The 19,514-nt window shown below is 48.0% G+C and overlaps 2 protein-coding genes across 3 annotated transcripts; one reads left to right on the forward strand and one right to left on the reverse strand.

Moving 5' to 3' along the window:
• Nucleotides 1-3,305: 3,305 nt before the first annotated feature.
• Nucleotides 3,306-5,324, reverse strand: Tlnrd1 (talin rod domain containing 1). The gene is given in 1 exon segment (NM_001013149.1): nt 3,306-5,324. A coding segment is annotated over 1 exon segment (1,089 nt). The 5' UTR covers nt 5,010-5,324; the 3' UTR covers nt 3,306-3,920.
• A 333-nt stretch (nt 5,325-5,657) lies between these two features.
• Mesd (mesoderm development LRP chaperone) lies at nt 5,658-18,966 on the forward strand. 2 transcript variants are annotated; one of them, XM_087558223.1, is made up of 3 exons: nt 5,658-5,868; nt 16,702-16,934; nt 17,642-18,965. In XM_087558223.1, the coding sequence occupies exons 1-3, from the start codon at nt 5,764-5,766 to the stop codon at nt 17,895-17,897; spliced, it is 594 nt and encodes a 197-aa protein (XP_087414349.1). In that variant the 5' UTR covers nt 5,658-5,763; the 3' UTR covers nt 17,898-18,965.
• The last annotated feature ends 548 nt before the right edge of the window (nt 18,967-19,514 follow it).

A 19,514-nucleotide genomic window follows, 5' to 3' on the forward strand; every position in this document is an offset into this window, starting at 1 on the left:
ATGCTTGGATCACACAGCAGTACTCGGTCTAGAACATGGCATCACTCACAGAGGTATCCTAGTTGGTTCCCACAGACTTCTGGCCCAGTGAATGAGAGTTATAACTTGACTTACAAGAACTGTTTCACTACTTGCTTATGTAAGCAGGCATTTTATTAGTTTCACTTAAAAACCAAAATACATGTATGCCCATCATAGTCTCTGACCTAATGGGCTCGCTGCTTTGTTAAATTGACCCCAATTTTGTTAAACTGACCCCAATTACAGATGCCCAGGCTAACAGCAGTTTCTCCTTGTATCTAGACAACTACATGTAGTTTTTGAGCCTTTTATCATGGTAGGGAAAGCAGGTCACTTCCAGAAACTTTGCTTAAGCAAAATGGACCAATTAGTCACAGATATGCAAAGAAAATAATCGAGCAAACTCTGCGAGGGGCACAAGTGTTTGTTTCTGCCCTTAAAACCCAGGTCTCCACAAGAATTCTTTCAGTTACTAGAGCCAAAGGTCAAGCTAGGCAGCAACTACAGGCAGAGGTGCTACGTCTGTGGATTTCTTCTCCAAGTCCTCTCAGTCTCTGTGCACTCCTCAGTTGCTAACTCTGGAGGTCCTCTGTCCAACCCCCACCATTCTGCCGGTTCACCAGTCCCATTCATTCAGAAAAACAGGTGTTCCTGTTAAAATTAGCTGTCTCAAACTGTAAAATATCTCAGATCCCTAAACCAGCTTTAAAAGGAAAGTGAAAAAGAACCACCATTCAGCCGTTAACTGACGTTTCCAGAATTACACACACACACACACACACACACACACACACACACACACACACACACACACACACACAGAGCTTTGCATTCTTACCAAGAACTCAGGATGAATAAGAAAGTCCAAACTTTAAACTGACAAAGAAAGGCTTCTTGTCTTGGTTTGATCTTTTTTTGTTTCCTCTCCCCCTGGTAATGCTTGAAAGCCTGTTCTGTCCCATTTCCTTGGGTTGACTGTCATAGACAATGGCTTTTGTTCAGGGAATTTAGCTGTTTTTCCATCTTTCTCTTCAGCATTCCTAAGAAGGTTCTTGACATCTCTTGGTCAGACAGGATTCTGCTTTAAGCCTGACTTACAAACCTTGACCTGGAAAGTCAGAAGAACCCAGGGATGGACTGGAAGTCAGTGGGGGTGAAGTTTAATTTACATATTTATAAAAAGAAGGCAGAGTGAAATGAGGCCGTTCTGATTTTATTCCTGGAGCCAGTAACTCTGCTGACCTCATTACAGCCTATTATGAAATACGTTGGTGTACTTCTTTAAAAAAAAAAAAAATCAAGGATTATTTCAAAGAGAAGTTTGGCAACTAATATATTGGAAGCTAAGTTAGAATGCCAAAGACCATTGCCCAAGTCCCTAACCAGGCACTGAAGACACACACACACACACACACACACACACACACACACACACACATACAAAGAGAGAGGGGGGGGGACACTGCTCTGCGCTACTCATTCTGGCTTCTAAAACCCTGCTGAAAAGAAACCTCCTTTTGAACAAACCCTCACCCGTATAAACCCAAGAGAAAAAAAGAAATTAAATATCACATTTCTCAAGGATAGAGTTTTTAAGATTATTCACTCAACCCTTATCATAATACACAAGCACTGAGACAACTGCTACTTGTCGATCTAATGTGGAGACTAGCTAGTCAATGTCATGCAAGGAGACAGGGCAAGTCTTGTTTCCTTTTGGCTTGCATAGTTCTAAAATAGTCCTTCAAGGAGTGAGTTCCAGAATACACTGACAATTCTTCTTTCTTAATTATCAAAATTCTGGCCCTTAATTCCTTTCAGTTTACTCTGTGATCTGCAGACTAAAGGGACCATACAAAATTTAGACTTATCATTATTTGTGTAAACCCAATGAATAGAAATAATTCCCATGTGTACGTAGGATTTCCTTTGGCACCCCCGCCCCTCCCCCCATCTCCCTGAAGCCGATCTAGACTAAACTTTACAAAGGAGCTGGGAGGAGGAGCATACTGAAGGTCACTTCATTTTACTTTATACTTTAACTCTTACAAGCTCTAATTAGAGAAATGAACCACTCCTTCGATCCCTTCTTAGTTAATTCCTTAATGCACATGTGTTGTCTGAGACAGCCTGCGCTGGCCTCAAACAGGGTAAGGCTCCTACTTCAGCCTCTGAGGTGTTGGAATTATAGGTGAGCTACCACAGCCAGCTTTCCCCTGACCGTTGAAAATAAAATGTATATACCCTAGTACTTTAACTTTTTTAAGAAAGTGTGAGAAAAGATGATTTTACATTCTTGTTCTTGCAATAAATAACAGCCACTCAAGCAAGTCGGTCACATGACTTCCTTTACTCTAGTACTTTATGGTGAAAACTGTTCAGATCTGTGGGCACTGCAAAGGTGTAAACACAATAAATCCCCCCGAAAAAGTAAGTGATACACTGGAAGCCGATAGGAGTTTCTGTGCTTGTGGCGCTTCCAGGTTTCAAGGCTACAGATAAGTTTGCTGTTCTTTTTAATAAGAAATGTTCAACAGTGTCTTCAGCAAACCATAAACTCCCTTAAAAGTCCATCCCAAATTCCTTCATATATCTACAGAAAAGCCTTGACATAATTTCAATTGACAAAATATTCCTTCGATACACAACCAACCACTTGAATCAAGGTCACCAAAACAAGCCCTCCCTCGGCAATTATGCTCTAGAAAGTTCTTTAACACGCTCCAGAAGATATCCTCTGTCAAATTGCCTGGAACCTTCTATAAAGCCATAGAGATTTCTGAGTTAGGCTTAGTCTCACCGAAGATGCTACAGGCACTCAGTTGATACTCGGTGTGCTCTTATGTTCCAGGTAAAATCCTGTGAGCTGACAAGGCAGCATCCAAAACTGTATTAGGAAGCACTTTAATCTGAAAATGGCAGGCCGAATACAAATCAGACTTCAGTCTCATTACGATAGAGAGATGAGTAGAGGACAAAGAGAGCTAGATTACTTTCCAGAAAAACTAGAAGGAAGACAAAACCCCCACTAACAGCCCTCCCCCAAGCACTGCATGATCCAATCACATATCGCTTGTCTTTAAAACAAAACGGATCATATACATTTTCTAGGATGTTAGGATGCTCAGAGGACTAATGCTTGACAGAAAAGTCGAAGTTTAGGTACCAGAGATTCACTTGCCAAGGGAAGCAAACCTCCCCACTCCCCACCCCCAGCTCCTTCTCACAGATGACAGGCGGCAGGTATGCACAGTTAGCAAAAATACAGTAACTGCAAAAAGCCATCTGAGAAACATAACAATTTAATAGATGAAATAAATACTCCAGTACATGCAGGGTAAAAACTTGACATTGGGGGAAAAAAATCACTCTATAGTGTAATTTAAAAAATAAAACACACGCTCACAGTTGCTTTCCCCCCACTTGCAAATCATATGGCAAAGTCATACTCTTTTCACACCATGTATACTCTAATTCAACAAAAATAACGACATACAAAAAGGTAGCTACATCCATGTCTAAAGGAGTGAAAACTGAGGTAACTTTCATTTAATTAAAAAGAAGAAAGAAATGAACCCATGACCTCTTTCCTGCCCAATTGATAACTGAGTTGCGGGTCTGGAGTGTGTAGGGGTAATCCTGCAGTCAACACACTACCCATGTTCTCTGTGTCTGAGTCCCTATAGTGGGCTGGTAGACACCTGGGCCCTCTGTGTACATGTTGAGTGCATGGCCCTGCCTTCTGGAAAATTCCTCTTGAGCATTAACATGGGGAAAAAGGGGGTCACCTATGGTTTCTTTGGTATAAATGGAGAGGGGAGGAGTTAAGTGTCTTCTTTTAGCCTGGGGTGGAAAATGGGTATGTGGGCTGGGGAGGGGGGGCATGGAGCGGGGAAGTGCTAATTCACAGAATTGGAATTCACTGGCGGTAAAGTCCTGGGTGAAGACCTTTCCCTTAAAGCCTGAGATAGCAGGGTACAGCCTTCAGACACGGCGCAGGCCGAGTTCCTCAGCCTCTCCCTGTGGTCCGACATCTTGGCGCTCCCATCTGGGTGCTGCGCCAGATCCCTGAGGCACTGGGTCAAGAGCACGCAGGCTGACACCACACTCATGGCACCTCCCAGGATGGCGGTCTGTACCGCCTTGCCCTCAGTGCTCACAGCAGCTGCGCGACCCAGGAATTGAGGCTCGGTGGCAAAGCCCACCAAAGCGCTCACTGCCTGCACCAAGGGCCCACTGAAGAGCGCGCAACGACTGCGGGCCAGCTCGCTGGGCGCCGCCTTCACTTCGCGCACACATGCTAACAGCGCAGATGCACTGGTGCTCATGCACTTGACGCCCAGCTTGAACTGTTCGCGCGAGAAGCGGTCCCGTGACTTGTCACTGGCCAGGGCGCACGCATCCGTCAGGAACTTGAGGTTTCGAGACAGGCCCTGCGACACCTCCAGCAGCAGCTGTGGGGTCATGTCTGCCAGTGGGGTGGCTCGCAGCACAGCACAGCCCTGCTCCACCTCGTGGCGGCAGCGTGTCACACGGTAGCGGTCCACAAGGCCTGGCTGTGCAGGTTGAGCGCCCGGTGTGGCAACGGCTGCCAGGTAGGCCGCATGTGCAGAACACTCGGTCAGCGACACCACCAAGTCGCCCAGTTCCACAAGACTGTCCCCCGCCTCTCCGAAGCGGCCCATGTTGAGCTGGCTTTGCACGTCGTGGGTTAGGATGGACAGCCCCTTGGTGCGCGCGATGATGGTGTCCCGGCACTGCTCGAAGGACTCCGCACCAGCGCCAGGGGAGGCGGGGCCTTCGAAAAGCACCGGCCGCGCCTCGCTAGACAGCAGCAGCAGGTCGGCCACCAGCTGCATCTTGCCCTTGCAGTGATCACAGATAGACACCAGCCTCTTCCGCGGCTGCGAGCTGGCCCCGCCGACGGCGCTCCCAGGAGCCGGAGAAGCCGCCTCGCCAGTGGGCTTCCCGGCGCTGCCGCTAGCCATCGCGCCCAGGGGGCACTGGCATGCCGCTGGGGAGTCCGCTACCACCGCCGCCGCGACTCAGCTGGCCAGGGCCGCGCTGCCTTCCGCGCACCATCATGCCACCCACCGCGGCGGGCACAGAGAGTCCGGTGGCGGCGGCCGATGGCCCGGCGTCGCGGGGCGGGCCCAGGCCCGCGGCAAGCTCTTCGGGGCGCTGTGTAGCTCGCGGGAACCGTGAGCCAGGGCACCGCAGACTCCTAGTCCGCGCCCCTCTTCACGAGCCTACCAGTAAAGTCCCCGCTGCCCGGTTGTCGCCACCTTCCTGGGCATGGGCGGCCGGGCCGCCGGAGCGGAGAGGGCGGGACGGGGAGGCTGGGAGTTGTCCTTCCTTCCTTCCTTCCTTCCTTTGAAATCAAAATCCTCTGCTCCTAGAGGAGCGCAGGCGGCGGCCCCGGCAGGCTTTGCTGTCAGCCGCTACGCTGCGGCGATCCGGCTCAGCAGCGCACGTGGGCTTCAGGGGCGGCGACCCCGCCAGACCGTACTGGCTGGCGACGGCGGCCGGAGCTGACGCCCGGGGGCGCGCGGCCGCATCTCCTTCTCCGGCTCTTGGGGCGCTGGGCGGCCACAGGGCCGAGGGCGTGGCTGGCTCTGTGGCGGCCGCGCGGAGTCAGTCGGGCGGGAGGCTGCAACGCAGGGTGCTGGGCGGCCGCGCCTTCCCGCCTGGCGGTTCAGAGTGCGCGGCCCGGCGCCGGGGCGGCACGCCCTCCCCGCCTGAATGGCCTGCGACCCGCCACCGGCTGTCGTGGAGATTCCATCTCTGTTTCCCCGCAGAGCCCGCGGGCCCCGCGCATCCGACGCCCCGGGGTGGTCGGCTCAGAAGGTGAGCGTGGCGTCGCGGAGGCCGACCCGGGCCCGGACTCCTGCCATGTTTGTCAACCAGCAACTTCCGAGCGACCTCTGAGCAACTGAAAGGAAGGGCGGAGACCGCAGGCCAGGGGACACCCGCCTGCCCGCGCGCGGCTGCGGCTTTCGCCTCCTCGCGTCCGCCTCGCCCCCGGCTCGCCGCCGCCACCTCGGCCGTAACCTCCCTGGAGCCTATAGGAATCTTTTGTGTGGCGTCACCGCCTTTCGTTTAAATCCCGCTTCCTCCTCTCGCCCTTCCTCCCGCCCCCTCCGCCGATCCCGGATGCTTGCGCGATGCGCTGCTCCTCCCCCGGGAAGCTGGGGGCCGTGGGAGGACGCCGCGCCCAGCCCCGACGCTGCGGCTCTGGGGCCGGTGGTCCCTGCATCCGGAGAGGCTAGGAAGCTTGTGTGGTGGGGAAGGCCGGCCCTCGCTCCGCGCCCAGCGCTGCGCACACCCTGGGGACACCGGGGCGCAGCCGCGAGTGGCCTTACGTAAGCTCTCAGCCTGCCCTGGGACTCGGTGCTTTCTCCCCGCCAAGTGAGCTAGTGTAGAAGGTGATCTGTTTTGCTTACTTGGGGAGGAGGCCACTCACTATTCCCTAGTTCTCCCCCCTCGTCCCAACCCCTCCAGATTCCAATCACCTATGAGATTCGATGACTTATGCAAGCCCCCCTCCGCCCTTTGTTGTGTACGACCCTCTTCTGTGGGTGGGTTTCCGTGAAGCAGTAAAAGGGAATGCTGGTCTAGTGGGGCTCAGAGATAGACTCTTCCTGGGGTCGATCTTCCCCCAGCCGTTTAGGAATTCTGTGACCTTGGGCTAGTTTTCCCTCCAAGTCAGGTAGTGTATGGTGACCTCGGTTCCAGCTGGCCAGAATTAGCATGTGCCATGATCAGCAGTTCGCCCTTTCCTGACTCCATCTATATAATGGAATAAGAGCAGCCATTGTTAAGTAAAGAGCCTGTCTCTGAAGGTAAACACTGTTATCTCTGCGTTCCAGGCTGGGAAACTGGTGGCCCAGATGGCTCCCCGCCCTGTAACTAGGAATTAAACCTAGGACCTTTAGCTGGTGTACTTTTTTATTTATTAATTTAACTGGTTAAATTGTGTTGACTGGCTTTGAACTTACCATCCTCCTCCCTCGGCGTCTCAAGTAGTGATTGTAGGCCCGTGCCACAGGGCCCTGTGGCCAAGTAGACTTAAGGGACTCCCTGAGCTCCTGACCACAGCAGATGGGTAGAAGAGATGGCCCCACCCCCACCTCCCACAGCCACCCCCTTTCTTTGTTCAGGACTTGTCTGCAAGAAACTCCTGGAACACCTGGGCCTCCTCCCAGCAAAGCACTCCCTTCTGAACAGCCCTGAAGTGTTCTGCTGGTGCCTAGCAAAGCCGGGTGTGCTCAGCCAATGGAAATGTTTGTTCTTCTGTCTCTTACTAGGACCTCCACGTCTACGTGTTTAAGACAGTTATAAGTGTTGTTTATAAGTTGGATGACCTCAAATTTATTGTCCAAACCCCAGTAGCTTACAGAATGAGCTTTGAGACAAATCACTGATAGAACAAGGGACAACAAATTAAAAGCCTGGATAGTCACCCTACTCATATCCAAAATATGCCCTTGCAGAGTCTCTAGATTCTAGGTGAACCAACTGTCTCTGCAAACTGAAGCCAGTACAACCAATGGCTCTCTTAACAAGTGATTCTGTAGGGCTACTCCTTTGTATTTCTCTACAAGGGAAAAGCAGATCAGACTCCTTCCATGGTAACCCAGGAATAGCAGTTAGTCCTAAAGAATAGTTCTCCTAACTCTTAAGAACTTGAGAGAGGGGCCAGCAAGATCGCTGGCTCAGCAGGCAAAGGTGCCTGCCACCAAGGCTTCGTTTTTTTCAGATAGTGCTACTCTTCCTAAACTGATCTTTCCAGGTTCTTTTTTTTTTTTCCCTCCTGCCATTGTTCAGTTACAGCTCTGACACTGCGTGCCTACCATGTGCCAGCCCTTGTTCAAGGCACTGAGCTTACATAATAGACTGTAATAGGCAGCCTCTGCCTATGAAGATTAGAGTCCAGGAAGGGCAGGTTCACAAACAAGTGCTCTCAGTTACTGTTTGTTCAGTGAAAGCACAGGACAAAACAGACTGCATAGCACGTTTTTTGGTCAAGTTGGGCAGACTTGTGCATTCTGATCAATGCTAGGGAAATCACTGTGACCTGTGTGCCAAAGCAGTGGAAACCAAATCTAAGACTCCCTGTCCCTTCTCGAACCTTGCTGTAACTGCTGGATGGGTAGGGGGTGGGGATAGATGGTAAGGGGGACGACTGCCCAGCACCATCTACCTTCGGAAAAGTTTCGTCTTCCCTGGCACTCTACCCGTGAAATAGCATCTCTCCATTCTCTCTTGTAGTCTGGCCATCACCACCTTTATCCATGAACTCCATTATTTGAAGTACTCTGTCCTTTTGTGACTATTTCATTAAGCATAATGTCATTAAGGTTAGTTAGTGCTTTAACGTATCAGAATGTCCTTTTCATGGGAAATAAATATTCACTTGTATGTACTTTGGAGACATTCATACCAAAGTTTCATGGTATACCCCCAAAATTTTCTGGACTAGCAACCAAGCTGTCTATGGTATACAGTGCCACCCAGTGGTTCGTAAGGAGCAGTCTTGAATATCTTCTCTCTGGACCTGTGTTTCTTGGTTTTGTTTGTGCGCACAGGTGGACAGCGACCTCAGGTGATCTTTCTTACACATTGGCGGACATCATGGTTCATTCTTGTTCTTTGAGTATCACTCCTGGCCAGGTGTGGTGTCGCACACTAGCACTTGGGAGGTCGAGGAAGCAGGATCAGGAGTTTGAGAGCATCTGCCAGCCATGTAAGGAGTTTAAAGCAAACCTGGGCTAGGTGAAGCCTAGCCTGACAACAACAAACAACACCTCTTCTAGAGAACAATTTACAACTGAAGCATGCGGTCCCATCCCCTTTTTTCTTTTTGTTTTTCTTTTAATGACAGTTGATACATAAGAGCCCCCTACTGGCTAGAGTGCAGAATCACCGTGGATAGACCACCCTCCTTACTTGGTGTATTCTCTGGTCCTCTGGCACATCGTGATCCGGTCCAGTAACACACTTGGGGCAAGACTTTCGCCTTCAGTTTCTCATCTTCTCTGCTGCTTCTGTGGAGAGCATGGAAGCTGTGCACAGCTTCTATGTATTGAGGAGAGTGGGGGTTTCCTCCAATTGTTTCTCAGGGTATCCTACTATGTTACTATGCAATCACCCTTACTGGTACCACGGTAAGGCTGCTTGCACAGGCTAATAATTTTTTTTTTTGGTTCTTTTTTTCGGAGCTGGGGACCGAACCCAGGGCCTTGTGCTTCCTAGGTAAGCGCTCTACCACTGAGCTAAATCCCCAGCCCCCAGGCTAATAATTTCATAGCCTATTCTTCTACTGGCCAGTGGGAAAAAAGATGGATCTCAGGATTTAGGCACCATAGGCAGCTAACACTAATCATTCCTGGCCAGGATACCTGGCAGTCAGTACTTACAGATTAACTCAGGCTATTGCTGCCCTCACACAGAGCTTCTCTGAACCTTTACACACACTTGGGCATGTCTGTCCCCCGTTTATACTGTGCTGTCCGCAGAACCTGATTGAGACTATTGCCATGCTGTTTGGGACTACTGGCTTAGCTCCCTCCACAGTTCTGTTAACCTGTGAAGAAGAGAGGCAGTATTTACTCTCCTCTATACGTGAGTGCCTTGCATAGTCACCAGCGGGTGTTAATAGCATCGTCTGTTTGTCAGACCTTCCTACAATCTGATCCCTAAAGGGTTAATGTTTGGCACCTACCAGGTCCTGGGCCTCATTGATGATGGTGCCATTCAGGTTCTCTTTAGGATATTGCTCATGCAAGGTTTCAGGTAGGGCTAGAAGGTGTTGCTCCCACTCCTTAGCTGTGGAGAACACAGGCCAGCATGAACCCAGACTCATGTTCTCATTAAACTTAGGATGCACTTGGGATGAGTGTTTAACTCAGAGCCCCGCCCCTCTTTTAGGCGCTGAACAAAGTTTTACCTCTGGCCCCTCTTCTCCAGCTCTATAGGGCACTGCCTCCGACCTGGTTCAGATTCCAGGGCCATCTGAGTTCTCCTGGCTCTAGACTTTGAAACTGTCCTATATGGCTACTAGTGTTACTATGCTGTAAGCCTCACTGGTGCCATGGTAGAAGAAAGACATCAGGGAGAAAGTGTCCTGGATTCCTGGGTCCATATTTTTGCCCCATGGCTATACCATGTATTTGATCACAGTTGAATGATTCCAAAACAAAAACAAATACAGGGGCAGGATCTGTGGAGATGGCTCAGTGGGCAGAGCACTTGCTGAGCAAGCATGGGGCCAAAGTTTGGATTCCTGGGATCTACATAAAGCTGGGTAGGCCACCCCTCAAGGAGACAGAAAAGGGAATCCCTGTGGTGAACTAGCTAGCCAGATTAGTAGAAGTGGTAAACTGGAAGTTTAAAAAAAATAACCTGCTTTATTATATTATTATGTGGAAATAAATGAAAGGAGGCACTAGATGTTAACCTCTGGCCTTCACGTGAAACACACACACACACACACACACACACACACACACACACACACAGAGAGAGAGAAGAAATAAGTACAGACATGATGGTTCCCTTAGCTCCTGACTTGAAATCTGTAAAATGTACTGTAGATAGCTTAGCCTCTCTGCTATTGCAGACCCTCCTCTATGATACCAAGGACTTCAGGTTCACCTTCCTCTCAGTGTCTCACCTGCCTAACAGTAAGTTGTTAGGCAAATAAGGTCCTTCAGGGTTCCAAAACACCAAACTGTACTTAACGTATCAAATGTTGAAGATGTAGTTGCCTCAGATGTTCTCAGATCAATGGAGAAGGAGCCAGATGTGTTTCCTCCTCAGATGACAGTCAGTAGCCCTGGAACTTTTGACTAGTTGTAACAATTGTGGTACAATACTTTAAAAAAAAAAAAACAACTTTTTTTCCCTGTAACTAGATATTTTGGGCCAAGGAAACCATTTTTTTTTCAACCTTACCTTGGCAGTTGGCAGAATGAATGACCAGGGTGACCCCGCCCTGCAGAGCACATGATCTACCACAGCTGTGCATGTTTTTGAGCATGACTGTGCCAGGACAGAGCTCCAAGCCACTGGGTGGAGCACTGTGCCCCTGGGAGAAGGCTCATGACATTTCCCCTATGATTTCAGAAAAGAAAAAAAGTTCCTCTTTTTTTTCTTCTTATGAGTTGTTTCTGCACAGTGTCAACAGAAAATGCCCTTGTTTATTCAGATCCATGCATGCATTCATACGGAAAAAATCAGCCACTTTACTACAGTGGGAATAAATGCGCACCCCGTTTGACCTTAGAGTGAAAATCAATAAGGCACACATTGCTAGGTAGCTCTTTTTTATTTTTTTTTAAGAATTATTCATTTGTTTTATGTATACGAGCACGTTGTAGCTGTCCTCAGACACACCAGAAGAGGGCATCAGATCCCATTACAGAGGGTTGTGAGCCACCATGTGCTTGCTGGGAGTTGAACTCAAGACCTTTGGAAGAGCAGTCGGTGCTCTTAACCACTGAACCATAACCTCACTTTATGTTTTTCCCTTCACAACAAGCCTAAGTTTATTTGAGATTGTAGCAAGTACAGCTGAATGATCACTCCTCAGGCCCTCTCAGAGAGGTAGCTCAGTGAGACCAGAAATGCTGTGCACAGTTCCAGAATAGGATTTGGCTTCAGCTTGGCTCATTCCCCATTTCCTTTGATTGGAATGCCATCTGGTAGCTGGAGTTCCCATAGCCATCCTGGGACTTTTGATGACCTCGAGGGTGGAAACTCCAGACCTGTGTGATGGGGTCAAATGAGAAAGAAGGCAGGACAACTCAGGACACACTCAGTTGCCACCTACTTCTGTTAAAGAAGTCTCCGTCATAAGAAAGACTTTTCCTTAAGCATGTTATAAAGGATTTGCACTCTATGAAACCTATTAATCATCTTCATCCAAAGCATAGAGAGAAAGACAGGGGAAATAGTAATAATGAGGGAGAAAGCAAAATCAAAACACTGGTGCAGTAGTGGAGAATACTATACTGGCTGTGGTAGCACATGCCTTCAATCCAGCACTTGGGAGGCAGAGTCAGGCAGATCTCTGAAGGCTGTGTCGGCTTGGTCTAGAGTGAGTTCCAGGTTAGCCAAGAACCTAGTCTTGAAAAAAACAAAGACAAAAGCACCCCAAAACAAAACAAAACAAAAAGCCAAAGACTAAAGGGGTGAAGCACTCAAGAATACTTAGTAGTTAATACAGTATGCTAATTAAGCATCGAAAACCCATTCTTAGATACTTTCACATTTGTGAATATAGGAATGAATTGTACCGCAGTATGTGACACCTTGGGGTCAGTAATTAAACTATATTGTTCGAATATTTTCCAACTACACCGAAGTTTCATGTCTTAGGATATAATTTGAAATTTTAAAGAAATCAGATCTGCCACTTAAAGCTTAGGAAACTAAAGTATCTCTGACCCCAAGTATTTTATTTCTGAAAAGCATAGTTGTCAGAATCTTGTAAAACAGAAAACAAAATTAGGGTAATTTTGTCTTATAGATTAGAACTGCAGTGGTAGATGGAAATCAGAAGAGACTAGAACTATTTTAAACAATAAAAATGGTTATCAATTAAATGATTTTTTAAAGTTTAATTGACAATGATAACTGAAAGACTGGCGAGTCGAAAATCATCTACGGAGCAGAATAACAATAGATTCCATATTTACAGTCTTCAAGAAAAGTTGCGCTGGCGGTCCTTAGCTTTTTAGCTGGTGGTTCTCACAGGAAATTACTAGGGAGCATGGTTCAAAGTCCACACCCTGAAAAGGGCCTCAGGGTCAAGGCAGTTTGCATATCTTCCATTCTCATTCATTTCGTAGGATTCCAGGACTCCCAGCTATTTATGCAGGACACCCTGAGGAAACTTTTCAAACCTGACTAGTGAATGAAAAACAAAAGGGCTGACTTCTAACAAAACCCCAAAACTGTGGAAACAGCACACAGTCCAGCAGGACCCAGCTAGGGTAAATTGCTTGGCCAGAATAAGGGGAGGAGCTCGCGGGGCGGAGCCTAACAAAGGGAGGAACTAGGGGGTGGAACGAACCCTTGGTGCCCAGCCAGGTGAGGTCCCAGAGCTATGGGGTGGAGTCTGGTGAGGAGGCAAGGGCCCTAGGGGCGGAGTCAGGAGACCTTAGCTGAGAGGCGGAGTCAAGTGGTGAAAGGCTCGATGATGAGGAGGAGCCTGAGGTTGGGAGACACAGGGGCGGGCAATTGTGGGGCGGGCCCAAGGGAAGGGAAGGGGATATCGGATGAGGTCCGGACTGGAGGAAACAGAACGGCGGGGTGCGGTAGGCTAGGACGCTTAGGAGGAGGAGCCATTGGACCTGTGTCCGCGAGTGTGGGGCAGGGTCGAGTACTGGCTTTAGTTCTGCTCAGAGCGAGCGAGGGACTGGATTGGAGGACCGGGGGTGGGGGCGAGGCTCCGGCGCCGAGACTCCGCACGCTGTTTGCGCAGGCTCAGTGTGTAGCCCGTTACACTGGGCAGCTAACATGGCGGCCTCCAGCTGGCTGCGCGCGGTTCTCCTGTTTCTATGTGCCTCGGACCTTCTGTTGCTCTCTCCTCCTGAAGCCTACGCGACCGATACTCCCGGCGAGGCCATCACACCTCCACGGAAAAAGAAGGACATCCGCGATTACAACGATGCCGACATGGCGCGACTTCTGGAGCAGTGGGAGGTCCGTGTCGCCCGCATACTCCTGAGCATCTTCCCATACAGATCCCTTTTTTCTAACCCTTACCCTCTAGGTCTTTTGACCTTCTGACTTGTGACCCCTGATCCCTCTCTCTGCCCTGTGTTCAGGGTCCTTATTGACTGTGTCCAGTACCCGCTGACCTCCCGGGTCTCCATTCCACCACGGTTCAGGCCTCTCGCCCAGTGTCCTCCACTACCATGGCTCCTCAGACACTCTAGTCAGGACTTGGATTCTCACTGGTCAAACCCTACTTTCCTTGCTGTGTCCCAGTGCTCTCACATTGATCTTGGTGGACAGTGAACCGCAAAGGGAGCGAGAGCTCCTGAGGAGCGTTCCCTCCTTCCCCCTCCTGTTCTGGAGTGAATTGGTTGTGAAGGTGGTCTCCCCCCTCCCCCCGCTCGTTTTGATAAAGATCTTTCCAAATATAGAGGGTTTCCGACTTCTTTTGGTGTTTGTCCCTGCTGGGACTTTTGTAATTTCGTGGGTGGATTTATTTTACTGGTAGAGGGAGCTAAGGCATCTCATATGGAACTCAGGTTTTTGATTCATGGGAGTAGTGAACTTGTTTTGTGAGAGGCCAAATTCTGACCTCTTACTTGATTGCATTTGGGGTGTGCAAAAGGTTCTAAGGGGCAGCTCCTGATCAAAAGTGCACAGCAGCCCTTGATTGTATTTGATTGCACAGCTGGTGGAAAGGAATCACACAACTCTATATTGTTGGAAGGGGGCAAAGACTTTGGGGCATAAGTCTAAAATAGTCACCTGCTGGTTTTGACTTGAAAAGGGGGGACTCCTGTTTTCATGTTATCTGTACCCGACAGAAGAATTGGAGAAGTGGGCCATGGTAGCACATTGTAATTCCAGCACTTAAGACATTATTGGAGGAGGCTAGCCTTAGTTAAACCTGGGCTACATATAGTAAATTTCAAACTAGTTTGGGTTTCACTGTGAAACTTGCCCCCCCTCCCCAAAAAGAAAAGAAAATTTAGAGTAGATTTGAGTGGGTATGACTGAATCCCCATTCTCTTCTCAATTTCAAACTGTCTTTTTTAGACTCTAGTAAATAATGCTTTTTAATCTGCCAAAATGAGAGAGACCCTTACCTTGTGATAAGCCTAGCCGCAGACAATGCTCAGATCCCGAGGAAGAGGAGGTTGCAGAAATGAGCAAGACATCTGTCAGAACAAGTGGATAGGAAATAACCATAGTAAACAGAAACAAAAATGGTCAGATCTTAGAAAGAGAAAGTGTTGTGTGCAAATGTCAGAAGGTTGCAGGGAGATTAATTTTAGACAGGACAGGACAGTATGCTAGAAGACTCTGTTAGTGGGTACTGAGCTGAATAGCAGAGACCAACAGATTAGCATTCCCTGTATTTAATACACATAAGCTTTCGAATTTGGTCTAGTAGAGAGCTCTGTGCCTGTGTGTGTGCCGCAGCATGCCTGTGAAAGTCAGAGAACAAGTTGGGTGTGGGGGGTCATTTCTTTCCTTCCACCGTGTGGACCCTGGGGATTAAACTCAGATCACCATGGGTGCCAAGGCATGCACCAAGCTGTTGCCAGTCCCTTGGTGGTTTTTATTTGTCTGTCTTGTGTGTGCATTTTTTCTGTTTATTAGTTATCTTACTAGTCTATTAGCTACTGATCTATTGATACTCTTTTTTTCTTCCTTTATGTCGTGTGGAATTTACTTGAGGAATTATAAATCCTCACTATTATTTTGATGTTCATATTATCCCAGATTTGACCTTTGAACTGCTTCTGGTTGGTGTCCATGTCATTCTGATGTGTTATGTGAGCAATTCTTTCTGAGGCAAAAAGATATTTAAGGCTTTACTTTTGTTTTCTATTCTGTGACTAGGTTTTTCTTCAAGAAACCTATGTCTTAATATTTTTTATCTATCCACTCATCCAGATACCTGTCAAATCAATCTGCTTATAATTCCAGTCTGCACCCGCCAGTGCTCTCTTCCTGCTTCCATGTTTGCATCTTCCCCAAGTGAGGAATCTGCTGTAGTCACCTTTAGAGCGTCTACACCTTTGCTCCTTCCTAGAATTCACAGAAGGTGTTTTCAGAATTGCTAGGACACACCACTACATAGAAGAGGCCTGACACCTGGGGTTGAACATTTGCATGCAGTGAATTGTAGGTTTTAAGGATGCAACATGAGGTATTTGTTTTGCTCTGCTGGGAGCAAGAACCCAAAACCCAAGGATTGCTAAGAATGCACTCTTTCACTGATAATCAACTTGTTATTGAAATACAGAACTGAGCGAGTCCTGGGATTTCAGATCATCACACCAGACGGTTCCTTCATGTTCTTTCTCAGTCAGATTCATCTCATATCCTCCCAAAAGCAATCAGTATTCTAATTCCTATCATCCTACATTAGTTTTAACTGTTCTTTATACCTTAAATAAATGGGATTGTATAGTATCTTTCTTTTATGCCTGTCATCTGTTATTTTTAAAAAAGAAAATTGTCTTAGTTGTCTTGGAGATTTACCTCAAGGCCTCACACATGCTTGGCATGTACTGTACCACAAAGCCCCATTGCCAGACATTTTTGTAGGTAAGATCTTGCTAAATTGCTTAAGTTGGCCTTGCATTCTCCATCTTTTTCCTTGAGCTCACTAGGAGTCACTGAGAGTACAAACTTCAGCCATTATACCTGTATTTGAGATCTGTTGTATATGTATTTGATTTTCATTGCTAGGTAGCTTCTATAACCACAGCAGAATATGGCTGTTTTTGTAATCTAAATTGAGAATAGAAACATAGAAACCTCTGTGACACAGGAACCCTAAGTGTTGTCAAGGGGTATATCCTTGGACGTTTTGTTTGTGTAGTGGTTTGGTGGTGTGTCCCCGCTTCTGAAATCCTGGGCAGAGCCTGTGGGAGAACAGAAGGTGTCTCTGATGATAGGTTAATGCTCCCTCTCTCCTGACAGAAAGATGATGACATAGAAGAAGGAGACCTTCCGGAACACAAGAGACCATCGGCACCTATCGACTTTTCAAAGCTAGACCCAGGCAAACCTGAGAGCATCTTGAAAATGACAAAGAAAGGGAAGACTCTGATGATGTTTGTCACCATCTCAGGGAACCCCACTGAGAAGGAGACAGAGGAAATCACCAGCCTGTGGCAGGGTAGCCTGTTCAATGCCAACTATGATGTTCAGAGGTAAAGCCCTCAAGCTACGCTAGGTCATTTCTGTGGGAATTTGGGGGTTACATTTGGTTTCTTAAGATAGGTTTTCTAACTGTAGCTTGAGCCATTTTGTCTAGCTAGCCTCACTCCCCACACTTAAGATCCTCCAGCCTCTCTTTAGCACTGGGACTGCAGCTTGGTGCCACCTCACCTGGATGTGTGCTGGACGGTTTTCTGGGGCTGGAGCACGATGTCCTTTTTGATAGTCTTCCCAAGGACCTTGGACCTTTCCTGTTTATAAATTCTTTTATTTACATTTTTTTTTCTGAAGTTCAAGATCATCCTCATGAAGTCAGCCTGGGCTATATGAGACCATTTATCAGGAAACAAAAACTAAAACATAGGTGGAAGTGACATTTCAGAATGTTAAGGATAAAAATGGGAATTTCTCTCCCCTGCTACATACCCGTGTCCCTCGCAGCTCCCTAAGGAGTTTGCCTTTCATAATCTCTTCACGGCATCATTTATGTATGCTTCAGGACCATCAAGCATCTTCTTCTGTCTTGATCTAAGCAGGATGATTTTTTTAGAGCTCGGTGAACATTAAAGTCAGCAGCTGCTTGGCCCAAGGTAGACGGTGGGGTATTCTGTGTTTACGTAGAATTGAAATGTAGGCACCCCAGTCTCCTCTGACCTCAGGCACCTCACTTGCATTGCTAACTGATAGTCTCTCCATCTAGGTTCATCGTGGGATCAGACCGTGCTATTTTCATGCTCCGGGATGGGAGCTATGCCTGGGAGATCAAGGACTTTTTGGTCAATCAAGACAGGTGTGCTGAAGTCACTCTAGAGGGACAGATGTACCCTGGCAAAGGAGGAGGAAGCAAGGAGAAAAATAAAACAAAGCCAGAGAAGGGTAAAAAGAAGGAGGGAGATCCCAAGCCACGGGCTTCCAAGGAAGACAACCGAGCTGGGAGCAGAAGAGAAGACCTCTAGCGGGTGGCAGGTTTCCCGCTGGGTAGGCAGGACCAGATAGCCTCTTGCAGACTGGTGGGGCAGGTAGGTGCAGGAAACTGCAGAGCAGATGGCATTCTCACGTCCTCTAGCAAGGGTCTGTGTGCGACCATCTGGCCAATATCACAGTTACTGTATAAAAGGCTTCACATGTAAAGGCAGGGTTTGTGATTCACAGTGGACTGGCAGGTCCTGCTTATTGTGGCATCACCTGACTTGGAAACTTGATAGATGTCTTGTACGTTTTACATCTCATGAGTTCTTGACAACCCAAGTATCACTCCCTCTTCACTGCACCTGCTGTGGCCCAAGGGCCTGTTGTTTCTGTGTGTTGCAAGCTCAAGTCAGACAAGCCTTGAGAACCTTTGGCTTGACAGGCGTAGGCATTGATCATTGAGGGGTGAAGATAACTGTGCTGTATGTGCCGTGCTGGACACCCAGGATCTGGACAGCTGACTCACTGTGTAGAATGTGCAGATTCACAAGACAGTGCCATCCAGACGGCCAAGGAGTCATTTCACGTGGCTTGCATTCTCATCAGTTCAGGGGATCCTGTCTCCCAGTCTTCCTGTGGTTGTAGAGGGAATGCTGTTGTGCCTCACTTGAGGAAAGAAGGGTGAGCAGCTGAGGGCTCCTGCTCTGCATAGCCCCACAACTACAAAGCTGGAGGAGGGACCAGCAGAATCTTCCAGAGGAGCGGACCTCATCTACAGTATTTCTAAGTGGTTTTCTTTGATAAAGTGCCTAAACTTGTGCTTCTGTATGGTACTCTCATGGTGGGCTACTGTTCATACTGTTTTTGCTGTTCAGAGGTTGAAGCTTATCTAAGAGAACATTTCTATGAGGATGCCATTTTTAACAACTTACATTTTTTTAAAACCTCAATTGTGGTTTTAAATTCAAAATAGTACGTGTACACATACCCGGCTAGAAAGTGTCACTGTTAGAATGTCACAGTGTGAAGAATTGCCCTACCCTGCTGCCCGTACTTTGTCCCAGTGAAGCTACTGTTGATTGTTGGTTTTTCAAAAATAAAATATGTTTACTGGTTTCCTGTGGTAGATATATTCTGTCCTCAAGTAGGTTTCCATTTGTTCCTCGAAGTGAGCCACATCTTCCTCCCCAGCTCAGGGTGTCCTGGACACAACCTGCTGAGCCTCTTTGGAAAGAAGCTGTTCTTGGTCCTCACACATCGTGACTTTAGATGATCTGCTTCTGTCCTGCTCTTGGAGGGTGCTGCCAGTCCGGGAGATGCTGAAACAGGGCACCCATCCTTTTGGTATCTGTGGGCCCAGCAAATCTGAAGCAGCCCAGTTCCTGGAGTTTTTCTGATTTTACATGGGGCAGTTGATTGGCTATTGTCATGTCTGCAGCCATGATGCTCTTGCCTGACGGCTGTCATTTCCTTCAGGAAGCCTTCACGTTGCTGACACAGGACTGTCACAGCTTTCACAGTTCATGCATCATCTGTGATGTAGCTGGCACTAGTGGGTGCCAAGGACAGTGCAGACATGACGGGTTACAAATAACCTGCAGTGTTAAACAGTAACTGGGGAGAATAGAAGAAATGTGGAATGCAGGGAGCTGAATGGGCAGACT

This window comes from Rattus norvegicus, chromosome 1 (assembly GCF_021556685.1).
Source record: "Rattus norvegicus strain SHRSP/BbbUtx chromosome 1, alternate assembly SHRSP_T2T, whole genome shotgun sequence".
In the NCBI taxonomy this organism is placed as follows: Eukaryota; Metazoa; Chordata; class Mammalia; order Rodentia; family Muridae; genus Rattus; species Rattus norvegicus.

Bases quoted from the DNA above. Each gene is read 5' to 3' on its own strand.
- Mesd (XM_087558223.1), top strand. From the start codon at position 5,764: ATGGCCTGCGACCCGCCACCGGCTGTCGTGGAGATTCCATCTCTGTTT. The intron at 5,869-16,701 runs GTGAGCGTGGCG...CTCTCCTGACAG, and splicing joins CGGGGTGGTCGGCTCAGAAG to AAAGATGATGACATAGAAGA. The intron at 16,935-17,641 runs GTAAAGCCCTCA...CTCTCCATCTAG, and splicing joins GCCAACTATGATGTTCAGAG to GTTCATCGTGGGATCAGACC.